We start from the raw sequence: 18,928 nt of genomic DNA, 5'->3' as shown, positions 1-18,928 counted from the left end.
GAACCTGCCATGTTTGCATCGGAATTCCAATTTGATTTGACAACCGTGTCCCCCGTGCCTTCCCCCACCTTTTTCCTTTTTTCTCCATCCACTTTCGCCTTCTACATTTTTAATTATTAATTTTTCAAAGTGTTTTCGAGTGTATTTTTGGTGTTTTTCGCATGTGAACCCTTCCTACTTCAGCCAAAACTGTGTTCTAACATGCCAACCCTGTACCCCCCCTTCCTGCGGACATTTTTTCTTTTTACCGCATGTCATTCCGGCTCGCGGTTCGTCCAATATTAATTTTCGATTCCATTTTCGAGTCTGTTTTTTGGGTTTTTCTCACATGAACCGTCTTATCTCAATCAGAACTATGTTTTGACATGATACGATTGTCGAGCACGTCTTTCTGCACATTTTTCATTTTTCTTGCACCTCATTCCGATGCACGGATCTTTCGATATTAATTTTTAATTGCACTTTTGGATCCACTTTTTGTGTCTTTTGCATGTGAACGCCCTGTCTTTTCCTCGGAACTCCCGTTGCACATTTTCCTTGTCTTCCCCTTGTCGTCTTGCCTAGTTTTTGTTTTTACGACATTCTGTTTTGATGTCTGGATTGGGAGACATTAATTTTTCTTTATTTTTTGTGTTTTCGCACGTCTCGTCTCGTGCGTGAATGTGCCCGTTTTTTATTTTATGTGTCTTACCACGCCCCGGTCGCGTCTGTGTGCCTCGTTCCGCCCTCCCGACACTATTTCGATCCCGTCACGGCAAATTTTTTTACCCCGCCCCGCGCACGGGCGCGGGACGGGGATATACCTTTCTCTCATGGGCCCCCCGCCCGTTCTTTCCCCTTCGGGCACCCCCCCATCTTATGGGCTCCTGCCTCTTCCCCCCATTACCCCCACCCTCTGACCCCCTACCCTTCCCCCGAGCACCCCACCCCTTTTGACACCCCCCATGAGCCCTTGCCCATCCCCACACCCTTCTCTATCCCTCCCCTATCCCGACCCCTTTCCTCCCCAACCGTCTCTCCCCTCCCTCTCCCTTTGCGTGCTCCTTCTTTCCCCTCCTCTTCCTCTGTTGCTCCCTCTCCATTTTCTCCTCCCTCTCCACCTCCTTTTTCTCTCGCCTCCTCCTCTACTCCTCCCCTCTTCTTCTTCCCCTCCTTCCCCTTCCTCTTTCCTGCCTACACCATCGTGGCCGCCGATTGTGCCCGCCGCTCTGGGGCCCGTGTAGCCGCTGTGGACGCTCTAGGACCCGCATCTGTCCCGCTACCTACGCCCTTTCCTCGCCGTGACGTGCCCCACGCCGCCGTGCCGGTTCTGCTGCCGCCCCTTACGTCGCCGCTGTCGGGCGCCGCCTTCTCGCCGCCGACAACGCCGCCCTGTGGCCCATCGCCTACCTCGCCTTCCTGCCCGCTGCCGACAGCGCCCTCTGCTGCCAACAGCCGTGACGTCCTCCTCGCCATCAGTGGTCTCCTTCCGCTCTGTACGGCTCTGCGCCCCATTGACCCTCCGTCCCTGCCACGTGCCACCTGCATCACCCACACACACTCCTACCCTCCCTAAGCCCCCCTTTCCCCCATCACACACACACTAAACACACCTATCCCATCTAAGCCCCCCTTCCCCCCCAACAAACAAATACACCCCACCCAACCCTCCACCTAAACCTCCCTTTCTCCCCTTCTCACCATCACATTAAACAAACCCACCCCTCTGTAAGCCCCCAATCTCACCCTCACCCCACCATCAAAACCACCCTACTCCCCATAAGCCCCCTGTCCTACCCCAGCAGACCTGCAGCCAAGAACCCCCTCCATACCCCCTGTTCCCCTCAGAAATGCGCAAAACCGCAGCACCCCTGCTCAACTACCGTCCACACCCTGCAACAACTCCCCCACCGCAACCCCCTCCATAAACCCTTGTCCCACCCGCCGACATCTCGAGACGCAGCCACACGCACGAGTGTGTGATTGTTCGGTTGTTCGTGATTGCTTGTGTGCGGGTGCGGGAGATCGTTAGCTGGTTGCTGACACGCAGCTGCCACGCAACCTATTTCTTAGTATTTTCCCAAATTTTTAATTCACAAACCCGCAAACTCTTTTTTTTTAAAAAAAATTAAAAAAACATTGAAAAACTAAAAAACAATCATTAAAAAACACTTAACAATTCAACCAAAAAAAAAAACATACAAATCTAAAAAAATTCCCACTATTTTTGCAACAAATTGCCACTTTTTTTCTAACCTGCAAATTTTTTAAAAAAACATTTTCGACTATTTTAAAATTCCACAATTTTTTAAAAACATCAAAAAAAAATAAAAAAAATCTTTAAAAATACTAAAAATTTTCAAATTAATTTCCTAGAAATTCTATTCAAATTTTTACTTCTGTGAAATACTTTCTAAGCTATCAAAATCCTTCATTAAACACCTTAATTCATCAAAAATAAAACAAAAATCCTTTTTCATTTAAAACACACCAAAAAAATATCGAAACAAATCCAGATATTTTTGGATTGAGAAGAGCGCATTCTTTGCATTCATATACACCACTACCAGGTATTTTGCCTTTTATATTTTATTTTTTTTTCAGTTCACCCAAAACTCACGGTTAATTATTAAAATGAACCTTAAACACCACCATGGCACGCGCATTCGCGCTCAACACACCATTTTTTAATTAAAATAAACCCGCCGTTCACTTAGCACGCCCCTGTTTATCAAAAGTTGTGGTCTTGATATATGTGAGTTGTTATGATATTTTGGTTCAACTTCTTTGTTACGATTAAGGATACGGTGTGTAGTTTTTTTTCTTTATTGCTTGATACGGAGATTTGGATGTTTGCATGTTGCATAGCATGAAGCTTTCGGTTGCATATGTCTTGAGGTCATGTTAAATTTTTTCTAGGTTGTGGTTTGCTTGGAGATAGTTGGTCGAGTCACGTTTTACCATTTTTGGTTAATATCTTATCCTTGGTTTTTTGTCTGTTGCTTTGCAAGCATTCTCCTTGATTGTCTGTGTTTGTGGTGTGTGTGTGTAACCATCTGAATAGCGCCTTCTCACGCTCCTCCCCCTATCCAGTATGTCCCATTAGTCAGTAGGGATTACTCTTCCCTACTCACTTTTGAGCCTCTCACGAAGGCAGGACTCGCTGCTTTTGTGGCTACCTCCTTTCCATTGCTTCCAGAGGATCCATCGATATGTGATGAGTTTTTAGCTTCCTACAACAAGAAGTTAGGACTGATCCAAGGTATTTCTATGACTTTGACCCCTCGAGGGCTAGGGAAGGCTCTGACTCTTCCTTCCAAAGGTGAACCCTTTGTTACCACTCGCCAGCTTTTCTCTAACGAAGAGATTTTGAAGCTGTTACAAAAACAGACAAGGGAAATACTGGATATTAAGAATGTGATCAACTCTTCAGGAGTTTCCTTTTCCATGATCACTGATCCTGTGTGAAAGTTGGTTTGTCAGTTTCTCCAAGAAAGGTTTATGCCTGCAAAAACGCCATCCATTACTTGTCCAAAGAGCTTTTCACAGCTTCAAGGATGGTGTTGAAAAGAGTAGCTATTGATTGGAGCACTTACCTCCTCACTAAAATGGATCAACATTTCGTCAAAGTCACCAAGGGCAATGTTACCAATGTCGCCTATGGATCGTACTTGTATGCCTTCTTGACCTACTCAGGTTTACAGAAGAGTGTGCCTCCACCTCCTCCATCTGATCCAATACCTCCTCCTCCACTTTCAGATGAGTCAGAACCAATTGATAGGATTTGGATTCTCCGCCTCCCCTAGTCATACAGCGCAAACGCTTGAAACGAATAGCAGATAAAGCTCATTCAATTCTTCCTTTAATACCCATTCCTGCTACCTCTGGCAGTGATCTCTCTCGTTATCTCACATGTAATAACATGTTCAGAGCACATCGAGAAGGTTCGTTGAACATATCAGTTCCCTCACTGAACAGTCTAGTCTCAAGAGATGCCATTCCTTTTCTCTGTAAAGACATTCAAAGTTTCATTGAATGGTCAGTAACAGCGTGTGTTCAACAGCTGTACGCTTCCTTTTATGAAAAACTGATACAATCTAAAGACCAATTGCATAAGGCAACATTCGAGTTAGCCTCTACTAAGGATACCCTAGCAGATTTGTTTAAGCAGATGGAGCAACAAACCCACTTGGTTGCAATCCAAAGAGATGAGATATCTTCTTTGAAGATTCAATTAACAGAGGCTCAATCAGAGGTTACTAGCCTTTCAGAGGAAAAAGAGAGGATGTCTAAAGAAGCGCAGGAGTTCCAAACTCTTTTAGATATCAAACTTTCAGCCTTACAGACTGCTAATGACACAGTGGAATCACCAGCTTCCCAAATCAAGCAGTTGCAAGATCAACTGGCAAAGTCACGATCTGTTCCTCCAAGCCCTAATGTTCCCTTGATCCTTTCTCTCTCACAGCAAGACTTGGCAGCTCTTCAAAGACAGGCTACCTTGTGTCCTCTCTTCCAAGATAAAGTGGAAAGATTGCAATCTAGAATGGATTTGCTATGGTCTACATTTGAGCAGTATCAGGAATATGTTCCACCAGACCATTCTTTCTTTGTTCACTACTAATTACAGAAGTTGGCCTTCTACATGAAGCTTTCCACGATGGATTTACCTATTCCAGAGGATGGTTGGAGTGAAGCTTGGTCTGCTGAGTTGCTGACAAAGGTGGTAAGAATGGTGTTTGAAGATTCTGTCACGATCGATACCATGTTGATGTCGTATATGTATCTACGAGAAGACTTGATTCCAGATAAGATGGATATGGCTTGGTATGTGGGAGACGTGGTTCTACAAGCTGTTTTGTATGTCAACTATTTAAAGTTGCAAATAGATGACATGTTTCAGAGTTACTCCTCCAAAGTGGCTAATTGCCCTGATAATTCCTGGCATACTATGATTGATTCTGTGGTCCTGAATCAAAGACAGAACACAACCCCTACCTATGCCCAGAGCACTAATCAGCTGAGAGTGAATCTCTTAGCTTATCTTTCAAAACATAATCCATTTGATTCTACCTTTTTTTATGCCTATCATAAAAGATCTATCTTAGGACCTTCTGTTCCTACCCTACTGTATTACCAACAAATGGCTCACCGATATGATATATATATTTCCCTCTATCAAACCAATTCCACAACTATCTTACCCCTTCTTTTCCAACCTCAATCTTTTCCTCAAATTTCCATATTTACATACTGTTCCTTTATTGCGAATAGAGTATTTTCCCCTTCTCCACCATGTCTTTCTCAATCCATTCATATACCTTCTACCTTTCCTATTTATTAGTTAACACCCTTTTTAAGTGATTCCCTACAATTTTCAGCTACTCTTTTTTTAAACTATTCCTCATTTTATGATTTTGCCTACCGCTCTCTTCATCCACTTTTTCTTATTTCACTTCTCTCTCCTGTCACTTTTATATCTCAACCACCTCAGTTGATTAGTAACTATGATGGGTTTGATCATCAAATTTCCAGAAAAAGGAGATAGAGCTCAAATGATTCTCTTACAAGACCTCAAATAAACTGGCCAGTAATTCCAAGAGAATGGACAACTATCAGTCAAGCATACTAGAACTATATTCATTTTGCTCAGCAGTATTCCCAGTCTCTGGATCCTTCAGTGAGATTAACTGCTCATTTTGCTTGGTACCTGGCGTATATGCATAGGCATTCTCATAATGATTCCAAGCCTATTCCAAAGTTGTGCATGAATATCAATGTGAGCATTAATTCCCAGCAACTGGATATATTGTATTTTCATGCTCTATGTTTGCCTAGCAGATACCTTGTCCTGTTGGAAAGGATATGCTGCCTTCAGTTTTTTCAAAATCCTCCCAAAGCATTTGTAGATGAATCCTTGTCTATGGATCGTTTCCGAAATTATCAATCTTTTAAGAGGGATCATTTTCATTGATACCTTTTCCAATGTATGGTGAATGATTTTTAATGAAAACCTCTCTTTTTGGAGAAGTCATTCAGATGGTTGTATTGTGTGTAGTGTTTGTCTTATGAGTTACTTTATGTAATAAGATCGTGGTGGTTGCCTATTGGATTGGCTTTCGCACGAGCTACATTTAGAAGAATTGTGGTGATGGGATCGTGGTTGTATAGTTGAAGATGCTGATGCAGAAGAAGAAGAACTAGAAACCTCTTATATCCTTTACAAGTTTGTTGTGATTTTTAGTTTGATAAGAAGTGTTAATGTATAAAGGGTTTTCCTTTCGTTGTATTTTTTCTATCAAATACAGGTTATAAAATGGGGTTGTGGTTGAATGGACTGTTTTTGAAGATGTATTGAAGATCAAAGTTGAGCTTTTACAAAAACTTGTATTCCCTTTTTCCTAGGTCGCGAGGACGCTTCCTTATTAAGTGTGGGGATATGTTGAGTGTTGAAATGACCTATTTTTTGGCTGATTTTTTTTGCTTTTAAGAGCTGAATGGTTGATTTTATGAGATGATTGATTAGTTTGAAAGTATTTTGAGAGTGTTTTGGATTATATTGATTATGTTTTGGAAGTTCATGATGATTTTTAGTGGAGATGTGAGGTTTTGATATGTTCTGATAGGCTCTAATTGGTTCTGTATACCTTTTGTTTTGTTCTGTTTTGTTCTGATTGTTTTCTGTAAGGAGAGATGGATTGATGATTGATGAAGATTGAGATCTTGTGAAAGCTTATTGAATAGTTTTTGAGGGTTTGGAATGGTTTAAGTATGAGTTATGAGGTTTTGATGACCTTCTGTAACCTTTTGTAAGTCTTCTGTAGAGGTTCTGTCTCTGTACTGTAACTGTACTGTAGCTGTTCTGGTACTGTACTGTGACTGTTCTATATGCTTCTATATGTGTTCTGTTGGATGAGAGTGTAGCTTGGGAAAGTTTTCTAGCCTTGAAAAGAGGTGAATACAAGTTCAAAAGAGCTAAAAGAAGTGAAAAAAGTAGATGCTGAAGACTCAAGTAAAGACTGAAGTAAAGTAACAGTAGTGAGCTATGAAAGGACACTGTAGTGACTCTGGTAACTCTTCATATCAGACATACCTCTTGGGAGGGGTATCCACGACCTAAGAAGGATTATTGTGAGTGATTATGAGAGATTGTAGTGAGAATATGATGTATTATTGATGGAGAGAGAGAGAGAGAGAGAGAGAGTCAGAGATAGCCAATTCTACTAAAACAGAGTGATTGTATATGAGAGATTGAGAGAGAAGACTATGAAGATATTGAAGATGAATACTATGTGATGTATTTCCATTCAAAGATGGTATATTCCTGGTATATTCCTTTGCTTTCTTTATTATATTGATAGATTTTGTAAAGATATTGAAAAATATGATTGATTCTATCAAATCCGTAGGAGATCTACATGATGCTGCATGAAGATTTGTTGTGTCTGGTGTTCTTTTTTTCATTGTGATCATATAAAACCTAATAAAAAAGCTTATTGATGTTACAAGATAGATTTTCTTGCAAGAGAATTCTCTTTTCCTTGGTGTTCCTCTTGGGACTCCACATCTCGTGAAGAAGATGCTGAACGAATGTGAGGGATCATGGACCGCTAAACTGCCAGAGCAATCAGCGATAAGGCCTGTACATCACGTGTATCCCAAGCTTTTTTAGCTGCAGTTCTTGGAGGAAGTGGCTGAGGTGAAGCGGGCTGAGGTCCCCGTTGTCCACGTGCACCATTAGGAGGAGTAACGGGAGCTACAACTCCCGATCGAGTTTTTTCTCCACTGAGATAATCCCATAAATTCTTGGCCACTAATACATTCTTCATCATGAATGACCATAGCGAGTAATTGTTTCCGTCCAATCTGTCTTCCTCAAAGCAGTAAGAACTGAAAATCTGCAAATTTCCAAAAATTGCAGCAAATACACTTCTACAATTAATGTTCAAGGGCGTACTCTATCAAAAACTGTCTTTTAATGCACGCTTCCTAAGGTGCAAACAGTGCTCAACAACACTATTATATCAAAATCCCCAAAATTTTTGCCAAAATTTCTGTTAAAACAATCTTTCTGTGACTATAACAACAATTCATATGCAATTGTCCTTAAAATACACAAAAGCCCCAAAATTTCTGATAAACCAGTCCAAAAATTTGCATCAAATTTATCCCACACTTGTATCCTGTATGCTGTGCCTGCCGCATATGAACCTCCTCTTCCAGAACTTTGTTCTGGACTAAAATAAAAAATTTTGTTTAAAAATACCTGACGTGGATTGCAGGCTGACAGGGCAGTGTGGCAAGCCGCTAGTCAAACGGAAGTCGTCGGGCTGTCAGAGCGGGCGAACGGGACACAGGTTTGCTGACGTGGACTGCAAGCTGACGGTTAAACGGTGTCCGGCAAGCTTGGTCAGATGGTGTCGGGCAGGCTGTTGACATGCCAGAGGCAAGCGGACACCAACAAGTAGCGCTTTAGACAGGCGGCACTGGCACTGGCGTCACTTCAGACAGACGAATGGACTTCAAGTAGGCAACGCAAGATATAGGTGGCCCTGGAGACAAGTCGCGCTGGTGACAGGCGGCGCCCAGACCTGACGAGCTGGAGCTGCGTGCTAGCGGGAGCATCTGCAAGCTGGCAGACTGACGGGCACAGGAGCACGTCTGGCTGAGATGGCGGCTCCTGCAGGTGCAACGGCAGTACGCAGGTACAGGGTGAAACTAATTGGGGCTTGCAAACAGGATTAGACAGTAATGGCAGACAGACGAGCTGCAAGTCGACTGGGCAAAGCTGACGGGGGCTGCAAACAACAGACAGAAGACTGCTCCGATACCAAATGTGAGGTGGAAGGATCGAGGTGCAGCTGAGATTCAGTAGTAGACAGTGTGAGAGTGAGAGAGACAAAGTGAAGCACGACACCCAAGAGAATAGACTGAAAGAGTGTGTCAAGAAAGTACAAAGTACAACCCTTAAACTTAGGGTTGTAGGGGGTGTTCACACCCGACACACACTAAGTGCCCATAAGTGTATAACATAAGCACATAAGCACATACGACAATAAGACTATAAGTCTAGGGAAAAAAACCTCTCCTACCGAGAGTAAAAAGTGCCCCAGTGTCCTGATCACCGACACTCCCATATGAGCGTAGGCGTAAGTGAGGCACGAGTCAAATACCCAACACCAACATATGAGTTTCAGCATCCAAAATAGCCCCACCACCCATGCGTTTGGGGGTACATACATGCGACCAAGAAATCCATGAAATGCCTGCATGCAAGGAGTCCTTCCATAACATGAAACGAATGTACTCAATTAGAGCATTCAATGTAGTAGTAGTCCAAGGCAACAATGGCAAGAAATATATAAGCATTGGCAACATCATTGTCTGAGCCACTTTGAGGCGAACATGAAAGGGCCAAGCTTGCGACTTCCAATACGGAAACTTAGCTGCGAATTTCTATGAAAGCCACTGAAGTAGTTGCTTCGGCCGAACATCAACACCCAATGAGTTGGTACCTGACAATGGAACCACGGGAAACAACCCTTCCCTGCCAGTCCAGTGACTGTAAATCTGGCTCCGTGCAACTGAGAATGGCTGATTTCAAAGCATTGATACAAAGGCCAGAAGCATGACCAAAAAGAGTCCAAACATCCAATGCTTTGCGAAGATTATCCTTGTCCGCACGCAAAATCATAAAGCTATCATCAACCAAGGATTGACTAACCAAAAGGAAGAGACAATCCCGCAACTGAGTAGAAGCTACCATATGAGATAACATCGAAAGAACCGGATGAGTCGCAAGAGCAAAAAAGAGAGGACTCAAAGGGCAACCCTGTCTCACAGAGCGTGCAAAGACAAATGGCTCGATAACACCACCATTCAACATAACTCGCAAAGAAGCCTCAACACTAATGGTGTAGATCAAACGAGACATCGGAGTACCAAAGCCCATAGTAGACATAAGTTCTGCAATGAAAGACCAGTTTAAATAATCAAATGTCTTTTCCAGGTCCAATTGAATCAATACCACCTCTTGATTAGAGTGCCTTGCATAGTCAATAACCATTTGCACATTTAAGACATTATGCAAAATGTTTCGACCCTTAATGAAACCATATTGAAGAGGATGCACAATGGCAAGAAGATGCTAATGAAGCCGATTCACCATTACTTTGGAAAAGATTTTATACATAGAATCCATCAAAGAAATTGGTCGCCAATGTTTCAGCATAGACGACGACGAAACTTTTGAAAGCAGTTTGATAAGTCCTTCTTTCCATGAGGAAGGCATGAACCCTGTTTCCCAAACCTGCTGAAACATAGCCGTCAATGGTTTCACCAGTTGGGTAGCAAAAGCCTCAAAGAATTCATTAGTGAGACCATCCCAACCAAGACTTTTATCCTTGGGCAAGTGTAACAAAACATCCATAACCTCCGCCTCACGAATATCTGTCTCCAAAGTAGTTTACATGTCATGTGGAACCTGATTGCGGACCAAATCATAGAAAACTGAGCGGGCATGAGTAATTTGATCTGAAGGTGAAGGAGTAGAACCAAGGTCTTGAAAATAATTCCTGCACATATTCACAATAGTCTGAGGATCAATGACCATTTGACCTTCTGCATCCTAGAGTCTAGTCATATTCTCTCAAGCAAGAGGTGCATGGAGAGCTCGAAAGAACTTATAAGTCTGACAAGCATTGTCTTGCAAATTCTCAGTCAAATTTTGCAATTTGACCTGCTAATAAGATTTCAACTGAAACTCTTTAATAAGATCAACCAAACGCATAGCCAATGGCAACAGAAATACATCATCTGGAGTCTCCACCAGTAGAGAGCGAACCAAAGCCAATAATTCCTCCGCTGCTTGTCGACGCTGCTGACAAAGGGAGACATGATGGATCCCATACTGCCAAACAACCCACTGCACATTAGAGAGCAATCGTTCAAAAGAAGCATTGCCCTCAGAGGAAAAGTCTAATAAAAATCTATCAATCAATTGTTGCATGTAGCCCCGAAAGATTGAATGCTTTAAATAAGACGAATTGAAACACAAAGGGAGTCTATCCAGAAATTGCTTAAAAGGTGCAATGGGTTGTGCAAGCATCTCAAGCTGTAGAGGAAAATGGTCCGACAAGACATATTGCTGCAACACTTTCATTTCCAACATCTCAGGAAAAAAATCATCATCCTGCATGATGTACATGCGGTCCAACCGCGACCATGTAGTTGTATACTGCGCAAAATAGAAAGTAAAACCTGTAGAAGAAGAGTGTAGCCATGACCATAGATCTTGCTTAAGTACGGCAAGAGCAAACGCATTCCACACACAACTTTTCGAAGCATTCATCATCGAATGCTTTAATGTGGACTGTGAAAAATCAACACACATATTAAAATCCCCCATCAAAAAACCCCGTCTACCAAGTGACAAAGAGGTCTGCAAAGTACTCCAAAGATCTTGATGGGATAAAGGATCATTTGGAGCATAGAGACCAAGTAACCATAAGATCTCTCCTTCAAATAAAACTTCAATCACCACAAAACGACCATGTACATCATTTTTTATAAAAACAGGCTGATATTTCTCATGTACAATCATAAGCACACCAAAAATAGTGCCTGGCATGTGTCCCTACATAAAACAAGCAAAACCCATAGCAATCCACAACTTTTCCTACTTCACCGTGACTCTTGTGCTCCACAGCACACAAGACATTCCATTGATTCTCATGCAATACAATCCACATGGCATGTTGCTTATTGCAAGAACAAATGCCTCGCACATTCCACGTAACTATCTTCATGTGTATTCAAAAAGAAAATCAAGAACGAGACAAAGCCTACCTCGATTTAACCTTTTCTGCTAGAATGTCAAGGACTCCCTCATCCAAAACATCAGCTAACACGGCAAAAGAGTTCTGACGGCCAAATTTAGAGGTAGACGGTATATCCACTATCTTGGGGATGGAACAGGGATAACGACGATCTCATAGGGTAATCACGTTACCTCTAGCATCAAAAGCCAACTTAGCAGGTGGGCCCTTTGGACTGTCCGTATGTACATTCCTAGTAGACTGATTCCGAGGAGCAGAAGAAACCATAACATGAGCAGTGTGCTCTGAAGACAACATTTCTTTCTTGCGCATATAAGTACGCAAGGAATCTTGTGAAGCATTAGGCACAGTATTCGCCATGCCAACATCAAACCTTTTACCTTTTTTTGCACGTACATCTACCCAATCATTGCCACGAGAATCTAAACCCGAAACATGTTTACCTTTATCCAAAACTTTGGGTGGCTGGGTTGCATCCTACGACGGAGCATCAAGCACCATATCTTCCATGGGCAGCAAAACATGCTCAACATCTGAAGTCGGTTGCTTTACTGGGCATTCGGCCATAAAATGCCCCAATTTTCCACACGAGAAACAATGCCCTACAAAGTTACCCCATTTCAAACGAAAGCGCATTGGATGCATGCTAGAGCAATTAAAATGCAACCAAGCAAGCCTTTTCTGAGCAGTGTCCCATAACATACACAAACGGTTACAATTCATGGCCCTTAGGCTCGAGGGGACCAGAACAGTGCCCACAACGACCATGGCATCCTTTGACAATGGCCAATAAACAACCGGACAGTTTTCCACTTCAACCCACACCGGGCATTTACGTTGAAGCAGACGCTAAAAATCAGCCATTGGACCCCATGGCACAACATGAACCAAACGGCGATCAAAGAACAATGGCAGTTTAGACAGCAAATCAACACGATTCTTCTCAGATTTCAACAGCACCTCGTAAAAGCCTCAAGGCCAAACAAATATCTCTTCAATACACTCCCCTTGTAATAGAGCTTGCAGCCATTGGTGAATATGGGAGAGCACTGGGATCCTACTAGTGAAGAAGAGTATAACAACACATTCATAAAACACTAAGAATGAGCGCAAGACATTTTTCGGGTCCACAGTGGCTTCTAGAACATCTTCAATTCCAAAGTCAAAAAACGCTTCATGATTATGTTGAATATAATCGCCAAGCAGAGTATTGACAAACTCCAACAAATGCTCCCAGTCAATATCCTAAGAATCCACAAAATCAAAAGCAACCTGAGCATAAGAACGTTCCTGATGATCCATTATCTATTTTTGCTTGGTACGTTTGCCCGCAGGCTGGAAGTCAGGACCAAGGGGCATCTCCTTTGTACAAGGAACCATATCCTTTGGTTCCTCTGTATCAGAATCCGGACCAAGAGCTGCCACCGTTTGGTCGATAAAGACCATATCCAGACCAGCCATATTGTATCACCACTTGTGCAGGTCCGATGCAAAGCTAGGAGCTTACGGAAGGCAAAAACAGCACAGCTCTCTCTCTCTCTCTCTCCAAGCTATGTACAACAACCTGCAAGAAGAAGCACAATCCCAGAGTCGGGTCCAGCACTCCCCACAGCCCACAGCCCACAGTCCCTTGGATAGAATGTATGGTATGGGTCTGCACCCAGCATATGCCAATCCCAGTCCCAAAGCTGACCTGCACGAGCAGTCAACACTGCCGCTCGTGTCTGCTACCCTGTGCCAGCAGTCGTGACCTGGACATGTGACTGCCTGAACTGGCAGTCAAAGTGGTTGCTACTGCACATACATATTCTGCGCGGGTCTGCCCTAATTTGCCTGACAATTGCTGACGAACTTGCCAGTCTGCAAAAGGATTGGCGCCTCTGGCTCTGTGTCCTGCTGTTCCATCAACATCGCAGGCCCCAAGGCAATGCAATCTCGAAATGATTCAGGTGGGGGGCGCCAAACTGTCGCCCTCTTTCTCCCTTGCTGAGTGGCTGTCGGGCGCTGCTACAACTCAGTCCTACATGAGCAGGCGATAGGCAGAACACAAGAAAGGGAGGCATAGGTCAGCACCTGGAAGCACAGATCAGGCGGCAGCTCTCTCTCTCTCTCTCTCTCTCTCTCTCTCTCTCTCTCTCAAAGGGTAATTCAAAATTGTACAAATTACTACTAAAGTACAAGAGTCACAATTACACTAAAAAGCCAACAAAGGAAGGAAAGAAATTGTTCTATGCCGTGAGACTAAATCAACCTAGAGGGAGAACACCTTCATGTTGAATGATATCAAGCTACCAATGAAGGAGACCTCCCAATCAAGCAATGACTATCCACACTAGAATGGGAATCAAAAATAAAGGTATTTTGGGACATCCAAATATGCCAACAACCCCAAAAGTGCAAGAAGTGAAACACGATCTTCATGTGTGGCCTCACATAATTGGAAAATTTAGGCTGCCAAATATCCAATCACAGAGATGCATAATAGGTCCCACCACACGGCACCAAATCTATAGCAAAAGGGACCGGATCTTTCTCCCCATCAGATGGGAGATAAACCTATGACGAGAAGTTTCCATGATTATAGTGCAAAAGAGGCAAGAGCCATTAGAGATATTGTGTTAAGAAAGAGCTAAAGCAAGGGGAAGGGCACCCACTAACATTCACCAAAGAAATACTTTGCAAAACCAATCATTGATTACCTGTCCTTTGGGCTCATGAAAATTGCACAATTACCCAACAAGTTGATTGGTGAACCCTTATTCACATGCAAAGAGTGTGTAGCTGAAGCAAAAGCAGCACTATATGTGATGTAGGAGGTCCTGAGTTCAAGAGCCAAGGATGGCTACCTTGAGCAAATCTTCTAGGTCCAATCAGCAAATGGTGACCAACAACCAGATAGATGGGGTGCCACATCACCATGGCACCCAATATCTAGCCATAAGCCACTCCTTTAATATCCCTCAGCCCAGTCCCCAAAGAGACAATGGCTGTTGGACAGCCCTCCACTCCTTCAGCGTTACTTATATATCAAATAGCTCACAAACTCAGTTTGTGCATTGAGTTCATCCAGCTATTTATTCATCTCTTTACATTTCTGACTTCGGTTGGTTAGTTGTATGATTGTCCATACATTCTACACTCTCTTCAAGTCTAGTATATTAACAATGCATTCTCCTTTCCACCTTGATGCCTAATCCCTGAAAATAGACTCATCATCCTTCCACAAGTATCCACACAACCAATTCCATAAGGCATAAGCTGAAGAACTAGCCTTGAGGCTCAGCTGATCAGCATTGAGGCTGGCATACAAATAAATGGAAAAGCCTACCAAGGCACCGACAATAGGATGTCAAAAGCAAAGAAAGGAAAGGGCATGATATAATTAAGAAATAGTTCGAGAGTGAGGACAAACAAACTGATGCTCCTGATGTATTGGCAAGTAAACACATTCAGTAAAATGAGATTAAGGTGTGCTGATGATATATTCAAGCATTTGAACCAATTGAAATGAATGAACACATGCATGGATGCAATATATGACTTTGAATAATCAAACAAGCTATCTTTTATAGCTTTTAGAACAAACAGATACCATGCAAGATTCACTATTGATCGCAACCCAGCAGAAAGTTTGTACAACCAAATCTCAAAATTTCATTGCAAAAATAACCACTAGAATGTCACCCCCTGCATACCTTCATGTGTTGTCTATATGCCATTGAACCACTGAGTTTTCTACCATCTTGAGTGATATATATCTGCAAAGTCAGACACCAACAGTCAACCGGATGGTGAACTTTTCGAGCGTACATTTTTTCCAATGACAGTAGCAATAAGAAGCTGCTTACTCGTTTTCCGGTCTTCTCTGTAACCCAGTGGCCAGGAGTAGACTCTCCATCCCCTTTCTGAGTAGTGATGGCTGGATTCTTACTGCCTGGCTGAACCCAATGTTTGCTAGCCTTTTTTCTCTTAGCTGGCATATTTTTGCTTGGGCAGATCCAGCCATCATTATCGGCAATAGCTGTCTTATGCCTCTTTCGGGAAACCTGACTCGATTTTGTGATCACCTGCTGAGCTTGCTTCTTATGGATGTGAAATGCTGAAGACCCAGACACACTCTCTCCAGCATTAAACTGATTTCTGAATACAATTTAGCACGACCTATTAAAATTTAACAATCATAGTTACTCCACAAAGTAATAGCATCTACCATTAGCAAAAGAGCAGAATGACCTACTCATAATCAATGTAGACTTGCTCTGAGCCACTAAAAGCTCCCTGCTGCAGTGCACATACAGGTGTAAAGTGTGGAAACCTTTGATGTAAGAGACTCGTCATCTTAGGGTTGTTTGTTCTCTTGCAACCAAAGAATGCACCACAAACGTCTTCAGGCATGTCTTTGGCAGATGGAAATGCATCTGATATTTGCTTTGGGCCAGCACCGTAGCTTCCAACCTTATTAGGTGGGACAACATTGCAGTCATCCAAATCAAACAGGGTGTCATCATTCATGCACAGGTCATAAGGTTTGTCAAAACTGCTTCCATCAACGCATTGAGCAGCCCTGTCAGAACTGCTAAACTTTAATGCACACATGCTGGAGCAATGGTCAAACCTTTGCACCACAGCAGGAAATCCAGGTTGAGCAGCAAAGCTTCTAGACACAGCTGCATTGTGACAAAGTGAAAGCTTCCTGGCAGATTGTGAAGAAGAAACATCTGCATAGAAGAGCGAAACACAGAATCAAAATTCTGAGACCATTATGAAACTGGAAGCCTAACCTGTAGACAAGTAGAAGAAAAAATGACCTAATGGTTGAAATTCATCAGATGAGTACTCTTCAATAGCATCCTCCTCAACATCACCATGAACCGCAACTGGTGCCTGGGATGTGTTTAATTTCTTATCATTCAGGCTCCTCCAAAAGCTGTTAAGAGCTGTTAACTTGTTTGCCTTTCCCTTCTTGAGTGGACATTTCTCTAGTAATGCTGCACTCTTAACATCTAAAGAGACACCAGAATTCTGAACTGTACTTTTGCTTGGGCTAATGAGTGTTTCAGGGCCTTTCTGGGGTAAATTTGAATCAGTAATATGCAAGTTCCTATTGCAGTTCATTGAGGTGCATTGCCTGCTCTGATTATTACACGGAATACTTTCTTCAGGTGCATTAGGTTTTTCTTCATCTGAAAATGTCATGAAAGTTTTCAGCTTGCTTTGGCAATTGTCTGCAGAAGGATAATTATTTGGTAGATGTGCTCCCTTTTCATCTGCACAGCTTGAAAAAGTAGCATCCTTGCATCTGGTAGCAGGCTCTTCATTTGAATTAACTCGAATACACTGGCTAAAGTCTAGCTCGTTTCTGTTGAGACCTGCAGAAGGACCTTCCTGCAAGAAGACAGTTTCATTACTTGAGCCTCCTTGATTGGGGTCGCCTGAACTTCTGGCAGAAAACACACTGGCAATTCTTCCACCAGGGGTTCTCCACTGGCCCTGAGAAATCAATGCCGCCCCACTGTTGTTACCACCAGGAGCCTCTTCATGGGTGGCAGACTTCTTGACAGCAAGGTTCTTCCAAAATCCTTCTAATCCAGTAGGTTTCTCCCCATTTACATTTGGGTTGCAGGAAGGCTGGATCTGTTTGGCATGTACAGGAACAGTGCTAGCCTCTCCTGATGATTGCCGCCGCTTCAACCGCTTAAGAACCCTTGAAGTGCTCTGCGGGGCAGCTTCAAAGTCGGAATCATAGTCACTACAAGATGGTTTAGGTGTGGCTGGATATAAGCCACAAGATGGTTTAGGCGTTACGGGATGTAAGCCGTTCGAGGTTGTTGGCACCTGCACATCCGAGCATACTGGGGAGGCACTCGGAACACAAGGAGTTGCTTGATTGAATGACTCATGGAGTTCATCTATACCAAGGGAGAATGATGGAGCTCCGAAGTCATCCATGTCATGCGACTTTCACATAGTCTGCAGTGAGGTATGCGGAAAACCCTAGATATTGTGCAGGAACACACGAATGTCACCACTGCAAGCAGAACAATCCCCAATTCTGGCCGCACACTGGATTGAACGAGAGATAATGGGACTGGTAATCACAGGAAAAATCAGGGGAAATTTTTGGGGATTTTCTCTGAATCCGATGATGTGATTACTGTTACAGCACCAAAGAACAAATTGGGAGGCTTTATTTGAAAGAATGCTGTTGCCGGGAGGGAAGCTTGAAAGCGCAGGAAAATGGGGGTGCGGTTAATCGCGGGAGGGAAGTTTTTAAAATGGAATTAATTTGAATTTTCATCGTTCGAGAAGTGCAGGAATCCAGAACTAGTATTGGCACCTTAATAACAATCTCCAAAAAATTTACAGAACCGATAGAAAGACTAAGAGCCAGGGCACACGCACGTCGACGTGCAGAAAAATGAGTGTTGCGCTAATGGGGTTGTAGCCCAAGAGTCAAGGCATGTGCAAGTCCATTTGTCAATGATAAATGTGCATTGAGCTCATCCAAGTTATGCACAAGTTAACGCAATAGTGCACCCCACAATGAATGTAGACAACACATGTAGAGAGAATGAGCAACTACACATCACAAGGGGAGAGAAGGAGAGAGTCAACCAATTAATATTCGGAGGTCTATTCTATTGTTCTATTGTAAGAAGTCAATAGAGTACCCCATGTACTCTATGGACTCACAATGAGTCTCAAAATTTGCAAAGCAAAAGTCACATTGAGGTAGGCACACATTCACTTCTTCAACTGTGTCAACAAGTGCAAGTCAAAGTGACCTACTCATGACCTTTCACTAAGGGTGCACGTCACACATGGAGACAACCTTAGGTTCTTAAATCCGGTTTTTTTCTTTTAACTAGGATATGTGGACAATAAAGTGGCATTCCATTGTAACATTATGGATCCCTCCCTATACAATAGTAATTTCTATGGCCTTTGGTGAAAGGGAGCATAAAAGACAAGCTTGTGATTGGTTGAAAATGCAATGGATTTTTTCCCTCTTCAACCCTTGCTATCGCTTAAATTTTTTGCAAAGGATCTCACTAACAAGCCATCAATCCAAATGAGAGCAAATTTCTAGCTTGCATGTGGTTGCATACTAACTC

At 42.9% G+C, this 18,928-nt stretch overlaps 1 protein-coding gene across 1 annotated transcript in view; it reads right to left on the bottom strand.

The window, feature by feature from the left end:
* LOC148032220 (Rho GTPase-activating protein) overlaps nucleotides 1-18,104 on the bottom strand; it is an 84,241-nt gene extending 66,137 nt beyond the window's left edge. The window contains exons 1-4 of the mRNA XM_087684053.1: nucleotides 16,622-18,104; nucleotides 16,051-16,531; nucleotides 15,662-15,953; nucleotides 15,509-15,571 (exon numbers count right to left, since the gene is read on the bottom strand). Coding sequence (XP_087540179.1) covers nucleotides 15,509-15,571; nucleotides 15,662-15,953; nucleotides 16,051-16,531; nucleotides 16,622-17,762 — 1,977 coding nt within the window. The 5' untranslated portion in view covers nucleotides 17,763-18,104. The remainder of the gene's footprint in view (nucleotides 1-15,508; nucleotides 15,572-15,661; nucleotides 15,954-16,050; nucleotides 16,532-16,621) is intronic.
* Between the last annotated feature and the right edge of the window lie 824 nt (nucleotides 18,105-18,928).

This window comes from Lygodium microphyllum, chromosome 8, assembly GCF_053477565.2.
Source record: "Lygodium microphyllum isolate KBCC chromosome 8, Lygodium_microphyllum_v1.1.10, whole genome shotgun sequence".
NCBI classification, from domain to species: domain Eukaryota; kingdom Viridiplantae; phylum Streptophyta; class Polypodiopsida; order Schizaeales; family Lygodiaceae; genus Lygodium; species Lygodium microphyllum.
Note: the sequence above shows the minus strand (reverse complement) of the source record. Positions and strands in the feature narration are given on the sequence as shown.